Source organism: Carcharhinus amblyrhynchos, chromosome 3 (assembly GCF_965287045.1).
Source record: "Carcharhinus amblyrhynchos chromosome 3, sCarAmb.v2.hapA, whole genome shotgun sequence".
Lineage (NCBI taxonomy): Eukaryota > Metazoa > Chordata > Chondrichthyes > Carcharhiniformes > Carcharhinidae > Carcharhinus > Carcharhinus amblyrhynchos.
In genome coordinates this window covers 72,716,032-72,738,770 of record NC_137326.1, presented here as the reverse complement: position 1 = coordinate 72,738,770, position 22,739 = coordinate 72,716,032, and the positions used below count along the sequence as shown (strand labels likewise).

General features: G+C 44.0%; 1 protein-coding gene across 4 annotated transcripts in view; it reads right to left on the bottom strand.

The window, feature by feature from the left end:
- gpc5b (glypican 5b) overlaps nt 1-22,739 on the bottom strand; it is a 530,906-nt gene that overhangs the window by 117,014 nt on the left and 391,153 nt on the right. Inside the window, exon 9 of one of the 4 annotated variants that reach the window (XM_080185282.1) lies at nt 17,847-18,050. The exons of the other annotated variants lie outside the window; for them this stretch is intronic. Coding sequence (XP_080041408.1) covers nt 17,926-18,050 — 125 coding nt within the window. The 3' untranslated portion in view covers nt 17,847-17,925. Of the gene's footprint in view, nt 1-17,846; nt 18,051-22,739 lie in introns of those variants that run through there. 4 annotated transcript variants of the gene reach the window in all.

Below are 22,739 nucleotides of genomic sequence, written 5' to 3'. Positions count from 1 at the left end.
GATAAGGTAATAGCACCAGAGTGCATGCACTCTGATGGAACTACACCATGGACTCTCACATGTGGGTAGAGAGGCCATGATAACCAGTATAGGAAAGGAATGGTGGTGGAAATGAATGAGAAGAGACATAGCCCAACACTGTCACTGATGCGTGACGTGCACGCAACACTACCCTGGTAGACCCATAAAACTTAAAATGGAACGCCAACCAAGACCAAAAGGAGCCTGGGAACATCTGCAGATAGATTTCACAGGGCCACTACCACAATCCCATGGCAAAACTTATTGTCTGGTTATTATAGGCCAGTTCACCAGGTGGGTAGACGCGTTCTCTACTATAAATTGTACTGCTAGAATATTGGCAGAAGAGGTAATCCCTAGATCGGGAGTACCCTACAAATCGCTTCAGACCAAGTGATGCACTTCATTGGAAAGGTGGTAAAAACCGTATGCCAATTAATGGGGATAAAACAAAAATTTCCCATCCCTTACCACCCACAGAGTTCTGGAATGGCGGAGCGTATGAATAGAACAGTTAAGAATGCACTAGCTGAAGCCATACAAACATCAGGAAAAATGTGGACAGAGGTATTGCTCACTATACTAATGAGATTAAGAGCTACAACAAACCGGACAATCGGATTAACCTCTTATGAACTAATAACTGGATGGGCGATGCAATTACCAGAAAGTGTCATAACAGGTGGGACCGATGTACATCCACTACAAGATACAATCAGGAAATATGTTTTGGAATTAAGCAACAAACTAAAAGGGAAGCGCAAATTGATAAAAGACAATCAGGAAATAAAAGACGCAGAGCGAGAACTTGAAATGCTCCCTGCGTCCCAACAGCAGGAAGTCACAGCCTAGTGAAAAACTTTACCTGACAAACCAGGGTTTGCACCAAAATGGAATGGGCCATATGAAGTTATAATTAGTGGAGACACTTGTGCCTGTATGGACGTAAGAGGGAAAGGTGTATGGAAACATTGGACCCAGCTGAAGTTACACAAAGCAATGAATGAATGAATTAACTGGACTGCTTTCCTCAACACAGGCAAAGGCTGCAAGCACGAGTAACTGGCGTATTCAGGTTAATGGTATAACTTTTGGAAATTATCTAAATTATAGTATTGGGATTGGTACTTGATTGTTGCGAATATGTATGTAATCACATATGTAACTGTACTACTTTGCATTGTCGCAACTGTAAGTTTGACTGGTTTGGAGGATAATCTATTTTACAAAGCTCACATACATTTACACAGGAATCCAACTGTACGTTACCTGTTAGCACAATCGGTAGAAGCCCTATTTGTAGCCACCCCTGGGTGGACCATTCATGACTTATATACAATAGATACATCAGACGCACATCAGATGGCAAACATAAAAGAGGTATACAGGGGAGATGTGTGGGACTTGTAAACCCCACAGATCCTGTGTGCAGGGGGTTCCAACAGATGGGAGGAAAAGCTTGTTCAGATACCGCAAGCTATCTGCTTTGTTTTACAGGGACAGGGATGGGGATGTGCCTGTGCCTTGGTCCCTAAGAATGATTCCTGCATGCAGACGCAGTGCGTCTGTCAACATTATCGGGTCAATAAGGGACAGTTTACTTGCACTTGTGATAAACAGAATGTCTAAATATAACTGCAGGAACACAGCTCATTTGTGGACAGTGCAATGGAACTCACGTAAGCTCAGCCAAACGGACATATCCATTTGATACTTACCAGGTAGTGGGATCAAATGGGGAGTCAAGTAAACCAAACAACTGGCAATATGAACAAACTCATAATCGAGACACTAAATGTTACCGGGCTAAGAAGGTATGTGTGTTCCTCTTTACTGCTGGAATGGTTGCTATGAGAGAACACAGGTTTAAGGTGCTGGGGAGTAGGTACAGAGGAGATATCAGGGGTAAATTTTTCACTCAGAGGGTAGTGGGTGAGTGGAATCGGCTGCCGTCGGTGGCGGTGGAGGCAAATTCGATAGGGTCTTTTAAGAAACTTCTGGATGAGTACATGGGCCTTAATAGAATTGAGGATTACAGGGAAGCCTAGTAGGTAGGGATATCATCGGTGCAACTTGTGGGCCGAAGGGCCTGTTTGTGCTGTAGTTTCTCTGTGTTCTATGTTCTAAAATCGGCCTCTATATGTGAATGTATAATTGTTAGTCTAGGGATTATTGAAGTCATAATCCGGAATAAAAGTAGGGACTGAAGTGGGGAAAATCATAAAGATGGCTACCTGACACACAAAATGATGGTCTGGCACATAAAATAGTTACCTGAGAGACAGACATTAAGCAGGCACTGACTTTAGCGCAGACAGCTACTTGAAATTAAAACATACAGCAGAGACAGTTATTTAAAGTTAAACATGCAGGAAACAAATACTGCAGGAAGCCAGTAAGAGTTTGAGGCACATTAATGATAAGGACAGACTCAGGACAATAATGTCTGATAAAGAGATTAGCCATAAATGGAAACGGGAATACATAATTGCAGGAAAACCAATTACAGTATGTATAGACCGAAACTAAGTCATTGATAGTCACTGATAGAGGAAATGTATCCACTCTGTGAAACAATGTGATGTTAAATGCCAATGTCTATATATGATTGACCATAACGATGTGTTAACTATCGATCGTACTCTACGTAACAATGTGTTAAACTGTTAATGTCCAGACTGTCCATTGTCTGAAAAGTATAAAAATGAACTACTCCTATTGTATTTCTGAGAAGGTAGCTGCCAGGTAGCAGTGCTTTCTCCCCAGATCTTTGTGTCCAAAATAAAGCTGTATTATTGAACCTCCGGTCTGACTCCGGTGGTAATTTTCCCACAACAGAAAGAAGTGCAGGTTAGATGCATTGGCCATGCTAAATTCTCCCTCAGTGTACCCGAATGGGTGCCGGACTGCGGCGACTAAGGGACTTTTACAATAACTTCATTGCAGTGTTAATGTAAGCCTACTTGTGACACTAATAAGGAAGCTTTAAAAGAACCCCAACCGCCAGCAGATCAAGAGGCCATACTCCCTTCATCTCAAAAACTTTTACAACTAGTGGATAAAAGTCTCCAAAGAAAGAAAAAGCAAATCCTTTTTCATGCCCCTACAATTTGCTTCCTGGATCTCTGACAACAACATAATCTTCAACTCCTGGAGATTCGAGGACAATCTTAGGTCATTGGTCATAGGAAACAAGACTGAAATGCTGAAGATTGCGCAGTGAAAGGTTGCTTGCCCAGGAGCTCCGGGTTATTTGGAGAGCATTGAGAAATGTCAGGTGGAATTTTCCAGCCCTTCCCACTAACAAGGTCTTCTGGTCCCACGGAAGGCAACCCCTACAGTGGATTCCCCAGGCAGGACAGATGCAACACACTAAATACCGTAGACTTAAGTGGAACCAGAAGGTCCCACCAACAGCTAATGGCAATCTGCCTTTGTCACTGGAAAACACATCGCAAGGAGCAGAAAATCTGGCCTGTAGACTTTTCACCCAGGAATAGATGATAGAATTACTACCTACACCTCAAAAACTGCAGTGGTTCAAGAAGGCACCTAATCACTAGCTTTTCAAGGGCAACTTAGGGGAGGGCAATAAATGCTGGCCCACATCTCACGAATGAATAAAAACAGTCTTTCCATTTGCCCAGGTACCTAGGCAAATTCAGAATGCATCTAAGGATCAGACAGAGTTCAGTGTCTATTTGTGACTAACTTTATGCTATGTTCTCAAATGATTCCCCATCCTCTATAAAGTGTCGACTACTGTAAGACTAGCTGACTTTGGTAATCTATTGGCAAAATAATGATAAGCAATGAAATTAATAACGATAAATAAGGAGAAAATAATGACAATGGAAAATGACAACAGTGATAACTGTGGAATACCTGGATAACAAAAACACTTAGGTCAGACTTCTATTTATTGAATACAGCTCAGCCTTCAACACTATCTCCAAACTCTGTGTCCTGGGGCTTGGCTCTTCCCTCTATGACTGGATCCTGGACTGCCTAACCCACTGACAGCAATCAGCAAGGATAGGCAACAACACCCGCCTCCACGATTATCCTCAACACCGGGTGCCCCACAAGGCTGTGCCATCAGAATTTTACTATATTCTTTATACACCTGTGACTGTGTGGCCAAATTTCCCTCCAACTTGATTTTCAAGTTTGCTGATAAAACCACCATAGTGGGCCGGATCTCAAACAGCGATGAGACAGAGTACAGGAAACAGATAGAGAATCTGCTGAACTGGTACGGCAACAATAATCTCTCCCACCATGTCAGTAAAAACGAGAGATAATCATCGACTTCAGGGAGTGTAGAGGAAGACATACCCCTGTCGACATCACTGGGGATGAAGTGGAAATGGTTGAGAGCTTCAAGCTTCTAGGTGTCCACGTCACCAGCAACCTGTCCAGATCCTTCCACGCCAATACTATAGTTAAGAAAACCCACCAACGCCTCTACATTCTCAGCAGGCTAAGGACATTTAGCATGTCCGCTACGACTCTCACCAACTTTTACAGATGCACCAGTGAAAGCATTTTTTTTGGTTGTATCACAGTTCCTGCTCTGTCCAAGACCACAAGAAACTAGAAAGAGTTGTGAACCAAGCCCAGTCCTCCACACAAACCAGTCTCCCATCTACTGACACTTGTCAACACTTTTTTCTTGGAAAAGCAGACATCATAATCAAGGATCCCACACGCCCTGGACATAATCTCTCCCATCTTCTTCCATCGGTAAAAGATACAAAAGTCTGGGGTCACAGACCAGTTTCTTCCCTACTGCCATCAGACTTTTGAATGGACTTACCTTATATTAAGTTGATCTTTCTCTACACCCTAGCTATGACTGCAACGTCATATTCGGCACCCCGTCCTTTCCTTCTCTATAAATGATATGCTTTGTCTGTGTAGCGTACAGGAAACAATTTTCACTGTATACATGTGACAATTATAAAAATTAAATCAAACTAAGTCACATATTGTTATTGTGGTGGCAAAAAATGAGCAATTAGTGCTGAGGAAGAGCTGTGGCATGTGTAGAAAATCTCCACAAATTGCTGCAGAATTTGCACTGTTAGATTTTTGAAATGACAGCTCACCTTCAGCTTCTCCACAAGTGTCGGGAAAATGGTTGGATTGTGCTGTAAGTACAAACTAATCTCATAGCAGAAAGTTAGGGCCTTTTGATGCTTTAATCTAGGGCCTTTCTAATGAAATTTATGTTCCTGCAATGACATTCAACATGGGATGTCCATTATGCTGTCCCTAGGGGGAGGGGAATGGGGGTGGGGGGTAGTGTTCAAATTTCATTTTTCTTCTACTTTTTCTCTCATTCTTAAACCAAACTGTCTTTCCTTCTTAGGTGTGGCATTGTGTCACAGTGGTTAGCACTGCTGCCTCACAGCGCCAGGGACCCAGGTTCAATTCTAAACTTGTCTCTGTGGAGTTTGCACATTCTCCCCGTCTCTGCGCAGGTTTTCTCCAGGTGCTCTACAGTCCAAAGATGTGCAGGTCAAGTGGAATGCCCATGTTAAATTTCTCCATGGTGATACAGGAAGTGGGGGATTAGCAGGCTAAAATTGTGGGGTCACGGGGACAGGGCATGAGCAAGATGCTCTGTCAGAATCGGTGCACATTCTATGGGCAAATGGCCGCCTCCTGCACTATCAGGATTCTATGATTCTCTTTCTGTCTTCAATTTGACTGCAATTCATTCTATTTCCTTCTGTCACTCATTTGTTTCTTTCTCTATCCTTAAATCGCACTGGTTAACGATGGGCAGGATCTTCTACACTCCCAGGGGCATGTTTTGTGTGTGTGTGCGCGAGAGAGAGAGAGAGAGATTGTGGGGGGGACGGGGCGCGGTGGGCAGGGGGAGGAGGATGTTGCCGTCAGTGTGACTAGAAGATCCTGCCAGCCGGAACAGGTAGAAAATCCTGCCCATAGTCTCAGGATCCAATCAACTACCAAGGCTCCAGATGCCCCAACAGTTCTTTGGGAGGAAATTTTGATCTCATGACTGAAAATTCTGGCCCAACAATACAGAAATACATATTTACAGCAGTTACAATTCGCTAACTCTGTGCAGAAAATATTACGCTTGGGATATGTAAAATTGTGCTCCTCACTCTGTATAGAAGGCATGTGGCCTTATTAGCTCTCTTTAAAGACTTGATATTCAGACTCCCAGTCTCAGTAAATACTTTGAAGAAAAGTTACCCAGACAAGTTGGATTAAAAAATATCACTGCTAAATTAAAAAAATATATACTTGTGTCTGAATTGAACGTCTTGTGCCCATCCCAGGCTCCCAGGCTCCCATCCCCCACTGCCCCAGATGAAGCAAATAATTCGGTATTGTATCAAGTGAGGTTGGCTTTTAACTCTTTATCTACCATGATGTAATTAAAGAGCCACCAGCAGAGTAAGTAATGGACAAAAAGTGGTTCACTTTTGCTGCTTTCAGCCAGCTCTGTGATAATTAGAATGGGACACATGGAACAAACAGTCTGGGATTGATGTAACAGTGCTATACCTTGTAAATGAGGACAAAAACAAAGATCGCTCGTGTTGTACTGCTGGGGTAGATGCTATTCACTGCTGAGACAAGGAAGTGTTTGACTGGGGTTTGCCAATATAAAAGGGACCTTCAATCAACATGTCAGCCATTCAGGTACAGAACGTTTTCAGTGAAAAGAGCCCACACCCACAACCCTCCACAGGTAGGCTGTTCATTATGTGACAGAACGATGAGTCTCACACATGTTCAACTCCTTATCAAAGTAACACTTCTGTCTAATTAATTATTTCTACAGAAATGCAATTCCTTCAAATGTGCTCCAAGGATTGTGAAAGCACAAAACCTTAATGCTAAAGATATTGCTTATTGCAGTGGTTCCCAACACTTTATATGTCACAGCACACCTCCATGCTAGAAGGCATTTGGAGGCATGACTCCTTTTTTCTCTGTCTTCTTAACTTACTGGGAATGTTGTCACTCACCTCTCCCTGTTTATCCTGCTTCTGATGTGGAGATGCCGGCGTTGGACTGGGGTAAGCACAGTAAGAAGTCTCACAACACCAGGTAAAGTCCAACAGGTTTATTTGGTAGCACAAGCCACAAGCTTTCGGAGTGCTGCCCCTTCATCAGGTGAGTGGGAGTTCTGTTAATGGATGAATGAACACTGCTTGACAATCACCAGGCAAGAGTGTTCTCTTCCTGTTGGGGAATACTTCAGTGGTCACGAACATTCAACCTCTGATCTTCGGGAAGTGTTCTCCAAGGCAGCTTGTACGACACACGACAGCGCAGAGTTGCTGAGCAGAGACTGATGGCCATGTTCCGCACACGAGGGCGGCCTCAACTGGGATTCTGGGTTCGTGTCACACTATCTGTAACCCCCATGACTTAACAGGGCTTGCAAAATCTCACTAACCGTTCAGGCTGGAGACAATACACATCTCTTTAACCTGTGCTCAACCTTCTTTCCACTCACGTTGTCTGTACCTTTAGACTTGATTACCTGTAAAGACTCGCATTCCAACTATTATTTTGTAAATTGAATTTATGTCTTTATATGAACAGAATTCCCACTCACCTGAGGAAGGGGCAGCACTCTGAAAGTTTGTGGCTTGTGCTACCAAATAAACCTGTTGGACTTTAACCTGGTGTTGTGAGACTTCTTACTGTACTCTCTTGCTTCTCCCAGGGTTTTTGCATCTTTTTTGAACTTTTGCTTTTTGTGCAGGCGCCTGGGACCTTTGTCTTCCACTCCAAGAACTGTTAGGTCATATGCATGGGCCTGACCAACATAAAATCTTTAAACTGTACATGTGCTGCTCTTTCCCAGGTGGCGCATGCATGGGAGGCTCAAGATTCATCAGGTGTTGGGGATGCCAGCAATGGAGCTGAAGACAAAGGTTAGTTTTAGTTTAATTACATAATTATTTTTATTTATTATTGTCACATCCATTGTTATACAGTGGAAAGTATTATTTCTTGCAAGCTACACAGAAAAAAGCATACCGTTCGTAAAGTACATAGGGCAGAAGGAAAGAAGGTGCAGAATATAGTGTTGCAGTAACAGATAGGGTGTAGAGAAATTTGAATCTTCTTTTGCAGCACACATCTTCACAACACAAATGCACACTGTTTGAGAACTGGCTTAGCGTAACGTTAGCCCAGAAAGTTTGATGCTAAGTGCCAAAGACATCAGGGACCCTCACTCCATTTGTCTTGTGTTGATGTCTGGAAGCACCAGCTTATGTAAATGGTGAAGGATAGCATAAGCACTCACAGGACTCCTGGCACATCACATCCAATATAAAACATCCATATGTCCTATTTGACATCCCACTCTCTATAGGCCTCGCTGATCTAAGCTAGGTAGACAGTTCCAATGACCTAGCATTTGGGTTTCAGAAGGGGCAAGGATTCATCCAGGGCCTCCGAATACATGATTCCAAAAGATAGAATCCTGCAGCAGAGGTGGCAATTTGACAAAAGTAGATGAATCGGTTTGACTGATGTTTTTCACTAAGGGAATACTGTTGGAAAATAGAACTAAAAAATATAAAATGCGCTAAACAAAAATACAGAGAGGGTTATGATTAGGATTGATTCGTAACAGCCGTCACACAATTGTCTACTGGGCTTTCTGACAGCTTTCCCGCACTCCTATAAATCTCTATACTGATTTTCAATGACCAGTCAAATAGACATTTCAATTTTACATCAGTGTTAAGTGTGCAATTATTAAAATGGGCATATGGACTGTTTTCACTAGACAGCTATTGATAGAGAGAAGTGTAAGTTGCAACGATTTATTGGTTTGAAGGAGAGTAATTTGGAAGTGTTCCCCTAATGGCAGGAAGCAATAATTTAGTAGTTTCATTGAAAAAAAACAATCAGAACCACAGAACTGGATCCCCAATATTCCCAGAATCTTCTGTGAAAAGAACAACAGGGTTGAAGTTTCTGATTTGCCATTTACCAATGGTGTTGCAAGAAAGTGCGGCAAAAGCAGTCACAAAGACCGCAGTCTGCATTGAAAACAGAAAGTGTTGAACATACTCAGCAGGTCTGGCAGCATCTGTGGAGAGAGCAGCAGAGCTAACAGGTTGAATCGTACCCAACGTGTTGGTGGGTGGGAGTCAGGCCTGGAAATGGGTAGCTCACCAACTCCCACCTGACAGCAAAGCATCAATCACTATCTGCCAGTGGGTTTCCAGCCAATGACAATGCTTGACCACTGTTTTTCTGGCCAGAGATAGAGATTGGGCAGAGTGTCCGAACTGTCAAGCTGTGACCAGGAGGTGGTCAAGGCCACTAATTTCGGGGGTATCTGGGACAGGACAGTGACAGATGCAGCTGTGATCTACTTGAGTTGGAAAGAAGCAGGATCATTTTGGACTTTTGGAAAATTTACAATCATTGGCTTATTAATCTGAATAATGTGTAAATTTCCACAGAGGGTCAGCATTAAGAAGCTTTGGCAGGGAACACACAGGGCATGCACTGTACATACGTATCAATGTGAAGCGAGAGTTCTGAAATAGCGAGCAACTGAACTGTAATAACATTTCTGTGTCCACAGAGGGCGGACAGAAGAGAGGGAGATGAGAGGGAGGAAGGTGGTGTCGGAGCAGTCCAAAGTCTAATGATGGCTCCCTCAGATTCGTCCTCCAGGCTATGACCACCTGGCATGAGGTTGAAATACCAGAGGACAGGAAAAAAAGACCTGCCACAGTTACCAGAGCTGCCTGGGTTAGGGTTAGCCTTAGGGGTGGGAGCAAAAGTCAGCAATGCGGGTGTGGTGCTTCGAGGCATCATTATGACGCTGTTCGCGATGCTGATATATATATGGAGATGTTGTAACAGGAGTGGTGGTGTTGGCTGGGGGGGGCGGGGGCGGGGGGAGTGGGCGGAGTGTGAGAAAAGAATGAAAATCATAACACTGTCACACCTCACTGCAGGAAAAGTGAGCCCCAATGTCAGAGAGAGGAATGGGACTGGGGGCCTTGCGTCCAACGCTAGCAACTCTCACCTCACTGGAGGAGGTGGTTCTGCAGTTTTCCTCAAGTGAATGGAGCCTGTTTATTGGCAGAGGTAAAATTGGAGAGAGGACTTGGTGGTGCAAGGGGCATTATCCAAAGTTGGGAGACAGATGAAGGGAAAGGGCTGATGGCAGGGTGTATGATACCTGCCTTTTATGAATTGAACATTGTTGTTTTATGTATTGAGAGGCCCAATTGCTTCCTGGTGGAAACTATGTGAGAATGTCATAAGTAGTTTAATGGTTGCAAAGTGTCATATCTCATTATCCAGATTGTGCAATTGAACCTTGTATCCTCGCACACCCCACAAAGGTTCTGGAAGTTCAATCAACATCCCTTCCTGTCTCTCCAGCACAGGGGAACCATTGGCTCCTGTGACTGTCAGCCCTGTGGGAACCACACTTGTCTCCAAGGAGGAACAAGAAGCCTCAGAGAGAGGAACCTAACACCCTCTCCCAGCACTAGTGGAGATACTAACGCCTCACTGGGGGTTAGCATGACAGAAAGAGAGCAAGCACAACCTAGTGAGAATACGTGAAGCTGTTGGAGAGTGTGGTGGAGCAGGCATTATCTGTAAGGTGGCAGATGCTGGAGATCCAGCACACGGTTTGTGGGGATATAACCGAGGGGTTATGCATTCTAACATGGAGGTGTCTATCCAGGCAACATATACTGCGATCACCCACTCTGCAGAACGCCAAGCTTTCTTCATGGACAGACTGGCGACTGTCTTGGAGGGACAGACCCAGCAAGTTGCAGAATCAAACATGGAGATCTGCTCTCATCTACACATCTAAACAGCCAAGAGGCAGGGCAGCAGGGGAATGAGAGCCTGGATACTGAGCCAGCACCTGGAACCTCACAGGGTGGCAGAGAAACCCAACTGGTCCTCACGGTGAGGGCTGAACAGTAGTTGCTGCCATCTGGAAGCTCCTCTCATGGCATCTCTGATGGGGGCAGCCTCTCCTTTGTCCCTCCGCTATTGACACAGTCTACCTGGCGACAAAAGGGGCCTCCTGCCATTCCCCAGGAGTCTTCTAATATGGCGGGACCTTCAAAGCCTCCATCGTGCAGATGACCCCCACCAAAATCATCTAGGACAAGGAGACAAACAGATCAGCAGCCTCACTCCAGGGTAACTGAAAGCAAGAGGTGGAGCACTTCATGTCACCGCATGGAAAAGAATTCAGAAAAATCTACAGTGGATAAAAAGTGGTTCAAATGGGTGCGTGCTTGTTATGTATTCCTCAGCCATTGATCATTTGTAAATAAACCATGTACTTCTAAAAATTCATTTGTGGGACACGGGCATCGCTGGCTGGCGAGCATTTATTGCCCATCCCTAGTTGCCCTTGGAGGGCAATTGCGAATCAACCACATTGCCGTGGAACTGGAATCACACGTAAGTTAGACTGGGTAAGAACGGCAGGTTTCCTTCCTAAAAGACATTTGTGAATTAGATGGGTTTTTCTGACAATCGACACAGAAGTGCAGATTAGGTTGAGTGGCCATGCTAAATGACACCTTAGTATCAGGGATATCAGCAGGTGAAATCTATGGGGTTGCTGGCTGGGACTGTTGCCTGCGCAGGCTCAATGGGCTGAATGGTCTCTTTCTGCACTGTAGGGAGTCATCAATAGATTCTTAATTCTGGATATATTTTATTGAATTCAAATTCCACCATCTGCCGCGATGGGATTTGAACCCAGGTCGCCAGAACATTAGCTGAGTTTCTGGATTAATAGTCTATCAATAATACCACTAGGCCATTGCCTCCCCTCTTACGATGCAGAAGTTGAGTAGGTATTTTTTAATTCATTCATAAAATGACAGAAGAAATGAAACACGCAGGTTCCATTGTGAATGTTGTTCAAGATGTGATAATGGCTGTGTGGATCAAGATGGTGTGTCTGCTGACAGGGCTCTGGAAGGGATCACCATATAGCTGGAATGACATGGAGACAGAGGGAGTACATGCAGCTCAGGATCTAGGAATTTTTTTAACTGCAACCTTAAAAGTTACAAAGCCAATGCTGAGAGTAGACTGGGCAAACCCAAATCCATTCCTTGCTCCAAAAACCAAATTCAAAATCCAATGGAATCCAATTCATGGTCATCACGAGAGAGACAAATAAGATCCAAACTGACAAGGTAAGGCACTGCATTTCATCTGGGGCTTAATCTGGTGCTTGATCTTAGCCAAAAGGCTGGGAAACTCAAAGGCCATGAATGCTTTTACCAACTGGAATCTCTATATTCTTTTGGCCTCCCATTCATCACAGATGTCCAAGCACTCCTGCGTAGGACCTCACACCTCTACATTGGGGTGTTTTCTCACTCCATTATCAATGTGGGTGGCACAGTAGTTAGTGCTGCTGTCTCATAGCTCCACAGGCCCAAGATCAATTCCAGCCTTGAATAACTGTCTGTGTAGAGTTTGCATGTTCTTCCTGTGTCTGTGTGCGTTTCCTCCAGTGGCATGGTCGCACAGTGGTTAGCACTGCTGCTTCACAGCGCCAGGGATCCAGATCTGATTCCTGGCTTGGGTCACTGTGCGGAGTTTGCACATTCTCTCTGTATCTGCGTGGGTTTCCTTTGGGTCCTCCAGTTTCCTCCCACAGTCTGAAAGATGTGTTGGCTAGGTGCATTGACCCAAACAGGCACCAGAGTGTGGCGTCTATGGGAATGTCACAGTAACTTTGTTGCAGTGTTAATGTAAGCCTTACTTGTGACTAATAAATAAACTTTATTTTGAGTCCTCCCATGCTCCAAAGAGGTGCGGATTAGGTTGATTGGCCATGCTAAATTACCCCTTAGTATCAGGGGTATCAGCAGGTTAAATATATGGGGTTGCTAGCTGGGATTGTTGCCTGTGCAGGCTCAATGGGCTGAATGGCCTCCTTCTGCACTGTAGGGATTCTAATGCCTGCTATCTTGCATCTCCTCTTTCTCCAGTGCATCACCTCTCTGAATGGTGGGGTTACACAGAGTGCAGCACGCAATGACCATCAGTGACACTCTGAAGACAGCAGATTGCAATGCTCCTCCTGATCTATCCAGGCATCAGAACCACATCTTTAGCAGCTCAACTGTCTGCTCAATGATGGCCCTGGCGGTGCTTTAGCTGTCATTATAACTCACTCTGCATCATTTCTAGAGTCTCCTCACTGGTATCATGTACCATTTGTTCAAACGGTAATGCTCATCACCCAGCAGTCATCCATCCAGGACATCAAGTCTATTAATTATGTCTGGCACCTGAAAGTTCCTGAGAATGTAAGCGTCATGGGCTGCTGCCCAGGTACCAAGCACAGACCATCATAATTCTTGGTCGTGTACCAACCGAACATTTAAAGAGCAATAGCTTTCCTGTTAATAAATGCATAGGATTGGCCTACTGAGTCATTATGGCTGACATCTCTGCAACCAATTGCTCCCTGAATCCTGGGGAGACTTAATAATGCCACAAACTCTCTGGTTTGTTCAAGTTGACTGTGTTGGTCCAATGTATTGAGCTGTCCTTCAGAACATTCTACCTATATAGACCTTATGACATTGGTGGGCAACAGGCTGCGTAATGTCACTGACACCTCCACAGGCAGCCTGAAAGGATCCAGTCACAAAGAAATTCTGCACCATTGTGACCTTGCTGGTTACTGGCATTGGGTGACCACCAGACAACAGATCAGAGAGAGGTCACTGTGACTCTAGAGTCTCCTCTGACACTCAGATAATTTATTCTCTCCCTGCACACTCAATTGGGAGCGTAGGTCCTTGTTCTGAGCCTCTGCGGTTAAAGCACACTGCCTTCAGCAGCTCCTGCTCTGGCACAGGTCTGTCATCTTCATACACCTCCAGTGTATCTCACTCTGATCATCTGGCCTTCAGCCTCTCCTCAGGGGGTGAGTTACTCACCACAGGATTCCTGGCCTCTGTCCTGATCTTGTAGCGTTCACACTCCAGGACAGTGTCGAGGGAGTGCTGCCCTGAATGAACGATTAAACTGAATCCCTGTGCTCCTTCTTAGATTAACACGAGGAGTTGAAGCAGGTGAGCCATGATCCTGTTGAACGATGGAAAAGGCCTGAGGGGCTGAGTGGCCTAGGCTTGCTTCTATTCAGCTGTTTTATTCGGAAAACCAAGTGCAGTTGCCTCAGCCTAAATTAATACAAACGTGGAGATTTGGTCATTTGTCTCCAAGGTTACCGGCTTGAGAGAGAAACCAAGCTGTATAATTCAAACATAAACAATGTGTAATTGGCTCCATTATGTGTGTGACTGACAGCTCCTTTCTCAATCAAATAGTCAGTTATTTAAATCCAAGCAGTTATTCCAACTGTCACGGGGGGTATATGAAGAAAGCTGACATGTTCAAATCAAGGAGAATCAGTTTAGAACTTTCGATAGTTTGGCAAAAGTAAAATAGCTCTTAGTTGTGAGCAAAGAATCACTGTGTCTAAAAGGTTACTTTAGCATGTTGTGTCTAGTTTACAGATTGTAACATTTCTTCCTTTTGAGGAGTGGGATAGCATGATTTCTACTGTAAACATGTACATTTTGTGTTGTTGCTCGCAATTTGTTTTCTGTCCTTTGATCAATAGATTTTCCTGTTAGAAATTCCTGTGGTGCACAGGACAGATCCAGTAGCTACAATCATTCAAAAGGCTTTCTGTTTCCTATCTTGGGCCTGTTACTGAAAGGTGACTGCGGTTTGAAGGTTAGCGAAGAGACCACAAGATATTGTAGTCACAAAGAGTAAACCAAAATAAGGAAGTTAAAAGATCTCAAGGAGGGAGGACAGAAAAGTTTTTTTTTAAATCACCCTGTTGACACGGACTTCCAGGGGTTCCACACCTCTCAATGAATTACATCCTTGTCAACAAAAGTCTCCAGCTCTCACCACCCCACACTCCCACCCCTATCTCTCTAATTCCTCTAGAATGTCTGCTTCATCTTCAGCCCCAGATGCTTCAGTATTTGTAGCTTTACATTCTGGAATTGCTTTTTAAAACCACCTATGTTACAATCTCTCCCTCTCTGCCTTCAAAATCACAGAAAGCTTACCTTTATGATGATGGGTTGGGTCATTGCTCCAGCTGAACTCTTCTGCTACTGTACACATCAGTCCCCACTTTGTTAAACACCTAGGAGGATTATTACATTAAAGCTGCTGAATCAATTAGAATTTACTGTTAGTGAATGTTATATTGGCAATCTGACCTCAATCAAAAGAATTGCAAGAATGGTTGAAGTGGAAATAGAAATGTCACACTGGAACAGTAAAAATACAGATGATGCAAGTTGATGCAAAGAGGTTGCCCTGCTCAGGTACACTAACTGAGGGGGTGTGGGTGCAGAGCAAAGGAAGACACCCCCTGATATCCCAATGCCATGAGCAAAGTAGTCAGTACGGTTCAGTTGGTAGAAGCTTTTGCCTCGGAATCAGACGATTATGGGTTCACATCCCATTCCAGATTTAAACACATGATTACATTTCGGCAGAGATATGTGTGGGGTATTTTATAATGGCACGAAAATTCCATAGGTCACATATTAATCAGAAGCAAAGAATCTAAATGAGGCACTTAAGAGGGTGGAAAGGGGACGTGCAAGGATCATACCAGAATTGTGAGGCTGTGTAATCAGGAATGGATGAACAATCTGGGTGAACCTGAGGGCTGATCTAATGGAGCTATTGAAAATAATGAAAGGTTTTGACAGAGGAAACATAGAGATTGCGTTACCACTTGTGAGGAAGAGAAAAACTAAAAGCCATTAATTGAAATTAGTCGCCAAGAAATCCAGTGGACAATTCAGGACAAATCTCTTTCCCCAGAAGTGGTGTAAACGTGGAATTGACTACCACAGGGAGTAGTTGAGACAAAGGTAAGAACATAGGAAACAGAAGCCGGAGAAGACCGTTCAGCCCCCTCCCCCCCAAGCCCGCTCTGCCGTTCAATTAGAACATGCTGATTTTCTTCTACCTCAAAGCCATTTTCCTGCACTATCCCCATATCTCTTGCTGTCTTTCATATGTTGAAATCTAGTGATCTCGGTCTTGAACATATTTAATGACTGAGCCTCCACGGTGCTCCGGGATAGAGACTTCCAAAGATTCACCACCCTCTTGAGTGAAGAAATTCCTTCTCATCTCAGTCTTAAATGGACTGCTCCTTATTCACAGACTGTGTCCCCTGGTTCTAGACCACCCCTCAGCCTGGCAAAACATCCTTCCTGCATCCACCCTTTTCAGCCCAGTAAAAATTTTCATTGTTTCAATGTGGTGATCTCACAGAAGAATGTGAGATCATTCTAGAGCAGTGGTTGCTAACCAGCACACTGGGGTGCCATGAAGACTCCCAAGTGTGCGGCGAAAAAAGATTCAAAGTTCATGTAATTAAACTAAATCTAGCCTTTGTCTTCAGTTCTGTGATTGGAATCTCCAAGACCCAATGAGTCTTGCACCAGGCAGAAAAGAGTCGCACATGCGTGGTTTAGGTTTTTTTATGTTGGTCTGGCCTATGTGCATGAGAAAATAGGAAGTGTATCTCAGCAGTATTTTTTATAGTATAGAGGTATGCCATGACATGGAAAATATTAGGAACTGCTGCTCGAGAGAATACAGGCCTGGTCTCCTCAAACTCTCCTCATAGGACAATCCCTCCATTCTAGAAACCAGTGAACCTTCACTGCACTCTCTCGATGGCTAGTACAGGTAAGGGGACTGAAACTGTCACAATACTCAAGGTTTGGTCGAACCAAGGCTCTATACAACAGCAGCAATACATCTTTACTCCTGTATTTAAATCCTCACGTAATAAAAGCCAACATATCAATTGCCCTTCTAATAGCTTGCTGCACATCAGATGATTCACTTATAAGCTGAATCAGCATATGAGAGAGAAGACAATTCAAACTCTGTTGAGGCTCGAATGCAGTATGAGAAAGGTTGGACAGAAAGGCCTGTCTCAGTTCCATATCATCCATGCAATTCTACGTAAGAATCTAAGCTGATATTTTACTGACGTACTGAAGAGAGTTCTGTCAGATGGTGATTTTTTAGTTTCTATCTGCCATTTTTAAGTGACACCATTTGCAGAATAAGAAAGTATTCTCTTGGTATTCTGGTTGGCACTCCTCCCTTAACCAACACCATCAAGAAATAAGTCACTTGTGTACGTGGGAGCTTGTCAGAGGTAGCTTTGTTGCTGCATTTGTATATGTTAACAACAGCGAATGGGTTTTAAAAGTAAACTCTTCACTGTAAGGCACTTTGTGATAACTTGAGGGCTTACATTAGTGTAAATTTTTCTTAAAAGATGTCACAATTTAGGGCTTGTAGGTGGAAGGATAAACGATTGGAGACTAAGAGACAAGCACACAAATAGCTGCTGATACATGAAGACAGGGTACTGTTGGCAGACTGTCAAATTATTTAATAGGATTATCATTCACCTAGAAGTAGAATTAAAATTAGGGAGGAACTGGGGAATATTCAAATTCTGATTGAATGGTGCAGAACTCAGTATTGGGTACTGCCAGACCTACAAGTGTTCCTATTTTCTCTGCCTTCCCCTGACAACCATATTATGATGTGAAGATGTCGGTGTTGGACTTGGGGTAAGCAGCGTCACAACACCAGGTTAAAATCCAACAGGTTTATTTGGCAGCACAAGCTTTCGGAGCACTGCTCCTTCATCAGGTGAGCAGGAATTGTGTTCACAAACAGGCATATAAAGACACAAGCTCAATTTACAAGATAATGGTTGGAAGGCGAGTCTTTACAGGTAATCAAGTCTGAAAGGTATCTTTGTAGGGCAGCACAGTAGCACTGTGGTTAGGGCTGCTGCTTCACAGCTCCAAGGACCTGGGTTCGATTCCTGGCACGCGTCACTGTCTGTGTGGAGTTTGCACATTCTCCTCGTGTCCGCATGGGTTTTCTCTGGGTGCTCCGGTTTCCTCCTACAGTCCAAAGATGTGCGAGTTAGGTCGATTGGCCATGCTAAAAATTGCCCCTTAGTGTCCTGAGATGCATAGGTTAGAGGGATTAGTGGGTAAAATATGTAGGGATATGGGGGTAGGGCCTGGGTGCAATTGTGGTCAGTGCAGACTTGATGGGCCAAATGGCCTCTTTCTGCACTGTAGGGTTTCTATCATTCTAAGTTATTGTGAAATTCCCCTAGTCACCACAGTCCGTTGCTTATTTGGGTCAATGTACCTGACTTGGCACGTCTTTCAGGGTGTGGGAGGAAACCAGCAGACCTGGGGACCACATGCAAACTCTATACTGACAGTGACCCAAGCCGGGAATCGAACCCGGGTCCCTGGTGCTGTGAGGCAGCAGTGCTAACCACTGTGCTACCGTGCCGCCTAGATGCAAAAATGCAATTAAGAACAAGCCAGGAATAAGAATAGAAATGAGAGCCTGATTATTTTAGCATGGTCTTAACGGGATCTTCCTTTGAGAAATTTGAGATAATGCAAAAGGCCATCGCACAATGAATGTGAAATGGTTGGACTGAAGAATATGCAGGCTTCGCTGTATCATTAAAGCACTCCAATTAAATTGCTTCTTTAGCTGTTTCTTTTTTAACCTGTCTCTGTGGAATGGTGTAATTATTGGGACCTGGTTTCATTCCAGGGGACCTTGGGTACTAAAGCAGTGATCAGCACAATGGAATATTCTATTGTCAACTTGCGATAATGAGACAAGTGTTAACCTTTTCATAAAGTTACTGATGTGTCACTGAAGCATTACAGGAGTCACTGGAGGACAGATGCTGTGTTTTATAAGGTGACACATTCTTGCTCTTTTCTCCCCGGAAGCTGCAGTTTAGTGCTGAATAATCAAATCTAAATGGGTTTTGAAAGTGAGTCCGATACTTTTCCCTTAAGCATCAGAGAGAGGATCGGCAAGGTCAGCCACTTGGCAGAGAGAAAGCCAGTGCTTTTCATTTATGACACCTCCTTTAACTCAGTTGCGCGGGAAGAGTTGTCTGGGAGATACACTCAAGACATGGTGCTTGGCCAGATTTAACTACTAAGAGGACCGAGTTTATGGCCTGCAGGCACCTCCATTTTAAATCAAATTTCATTTTCTTAAAAAACCTGTTCTGCGTTCCAGGCCCTTTCCCTGAAGCACTATATGTTCGCCCCGTGCCTGCATGGGTTTCCTCCGGGTGCTCCTCTTTCCTCCCACACTCCAAATATGGTCAGTGTAGATTCGATGGGCCAGATTACCTCCTTCTGCACTGTACGATTCAATGATTCTGTGTGCAGATTTGGTGAATTGACTATGCTAAATCGTCCCTTAGTGTCAGGGATATTAGCAGGGCATGCTGTGCATTTCTCAATCCAAGTTGCATCCAAAACGTAGCAGTGTTCTGCAATCTAATCAGTGCACAGGGGACACCACAGGCCTCATCATTTGGGGAGGGGATTTAATTAAATTGACAGAAGCTTCTTTCTCTGGTGAGGCAATCAAAAACAAAGAACCACAATTCTCAAATTAAAGTGAGGCCATTCAGGAACAAAATCAGGAAAAGCCTTCTCTCAGAGACCAAACTTTCTGGTCATTCCCACCAGCAGGACTGTCTCGTTCTGCTAACGGTGAACCCCTGCCGGGGGTTTACCGGAGGAAGTGTGGGGGGCATGTATAATGCGAAACCCCATTGACAGTGGTCAATTTTGGGCCACCTTCACTGCCACTTGACATGCCACAGGGAATGTGGAAAGTTCTACCAAAGGACAGGATTTTCTACATCCCCCACTCCCATGTTTTTCAGTGATGGAGACAGCTCATCACTGACCGCCGGTGGAATCTTCTGGTCTTGCCAACGTCTATGGCGTTTTGCGCAGTTCATTTGTCCTGCTGCTGGAAAACCAGCACGGATCGCCTACGGTGGGAGCTTTGGATTTTTATGAGTTAAGGGTATCAAGGAATTTGGAGGAAGGTGGAGAAGTGGAGTTCGGGTACAGATCAGCCATGATCTGTCTAAATGGTGGGACAAACACAATCCTGTACCTGTAGTTAATTTACAACTCCCAATCGCAACCTCTTTGCACTAATTCAACATTATTCACTCTACTTATTTGGCACAAAGCTAGAAGATTCTCAGCATTAATTTTCATTTCTATTGCATTTGGCCAATTGTATAATTTAAATCTGTTTAGAAGTAGGGTCAGACAGTACAGGTATCATAGGTGGGATAGCCTTCATCTATGCTGAAATGTCGGTCATTCCATGGTTTAGCTGCGTGCATCCATCTCCACTTCCTGCATTATTGGTCAATTTGATGAGCTGATAGCTGGTTCCAGCATCCAGATTGGAGACAGGAAGGATCCGAGCACTAATCCCTTTGAGATTCCAATGATACCTTCTCCCAGTATGCCATTGGACCTCCAAGCACCGTTCCCTTTTCCTTTATTTTGAATCAGCTTCTTATCTGTTCCTGTGTTCTATTTTGGACTCATGTTCCCTCACCAGGGAACATGTGTAATAGGTTGACTCATCAGCACAGTACTGAGCCAGTGCTGCACTGCCAGAGATCTTTCAGATGAAACAAGTTTTCACTATCCTCTCAGGCGGATATAAAAGATCCCATGGACATTATTCAGACCCTGGATATTCTCAGTTTGCTCCCAAACTGAGCCTGGCTAAGTGGTCTGAGTCAAAGTGATTGTAGGGAATATCACAATTCTCAGCACAATTTGGTTAGGAAAAGGAGATACCATCCAGGGTTCCCATTTCTGCTTGCAATCCACAAATCTCTGCAGAAGAACGCACAAAAGTACATGATGCAACTCTGCTCTGATGGTCACATTGTCGACATTTACTACCTTGGTTCACCCTGGTTCCTTCCACGTGTGGTCGGAAGCTGTCAGAACACTGAGTTTCTTCAGGAAAAGAATGCAGGAATATCAAAGGGGTGGGGGAGGGGGCTGTGAAAACCTTCCATTCATCAGTTGTCAATTGTTCAGATTACAGCATGAGGGTGTACTGAATGCGTTCGATTTACCAGAAACCAAGTCAGGATAGAGAAAAGCACAGAAAGACCAAACATTAGCAAATGTTTGCAAGCTGAATCAAATTTAAACAACTGTGACACCTTCTTTACTCCAGTTCAATGTTACGGTCACTTGTGGTTTATAAATAACTGATTCAATTACTCTTACTGCTGGATTGTTTGCATTATCAGGGCAAGCTTTGCGAACGTTACACAATAGGATATTGTGGAAGCTGAATTCGATCAGACCCAAAAACAAGGGTGGGGATCGTGTCAAGTGATTAACCCGTGAACATTCATTGTGATTCAGGCAACTCGCCAACTTCTCCGATTCCTGCTCATTTCAATGATTTCAGCATCACCCAATCTAGACACATCAGCAGTGGCCTGGTATTGTTAATGGTTCAAGACCAGCCTGCATCTATTAAAGGAGAGCTATACTGCAGCTGACTAGGTGATGGCAGTCATTGAGAAAGTGAGTCTGACCTAGGAAACAATAAGTAATGGTACAACATGGAAGAGAGCATGCTCAAAAGGGTTTTGGATCCTGCACTGGTGGAGAAAGTGCATAGGACAAGGAATATGTTGAATCCACAGTGGGCAAGAGGGGCTAAGGAAATGGGGGATGCAGACTCAGGAGGTCCTCTAGACAAATATTGATAAAGCAATGGAAGTCAGTGCTAAGAGTCTAAATCCACAGACATGCATCAGTACTACATGAAGTTCAATTACCTCACAGGAGTGGTCAAGTTCAATGAATGTGCCAACATCACCTCTAACCTCAGCCATTCCTTACCCACCGACAGACGCTATCTCTCAGTCTGACTGGACACTCATATGCTTCACCTTAACTTTACACATTTGGTTTTGTTGCAAGCTCCATACTCGCATTTCGAAGTTTGCCCGCACTGCCAGCTATTCAACCATGACTACTACATCAACTAAACAGATTGGGCAACAATCGATGACACTCTTCTCTGTTCCTTGCAAGACACAATGTCGCTGGAACGAATTCCAGTGAAAGATGCCCTAACCCCACCCTACGGAGGAGACCATGTTATCTATTGTTGTGATAGCCATTGCTGAGGCTATGGTCAGGGCTGGGGGCGTGGTTTGCTGACGGATGGATAAAATCGTTAAAGGTGACTATATCCTCACAGTCCTCCTCATTTTCCATTCCCTCCATATCCCAAACTAACATGTACACATTGAGTATCATTTAACTATAAATCTGAAAAGCGAACACATCCAAAAACAGCCTTTTTTTGAACCTCATCAACCTTTAGCGCTGGAAGTCTCTGACGCGAGCCGATCTGAACCTTCCTGCACTCTGTATTTATAGTTCAGTGATATATCTTGCCTTTCTAGTCATTTTGTTTACTTTAGGCTATAGCTATTGTAATGTAAGTAGGTCTTGGCCTATATGCAATATTTGAAAATCAAAATTATCTGAAGTCTGAAATGAGATCTCAGATAAAGGATCTCAAATACTTGATCTACACTTTTTACTTGCTGCACTCACCACATCACAGCCTTACTCTGGTGTCTTTTAAGAACTCAATTGTAATCTGCCCAGACTATGAATGAACAGCAAGAAGACAATGATGATGAAGACAGCACCATCAGTTGATTTCATTCTCACAAC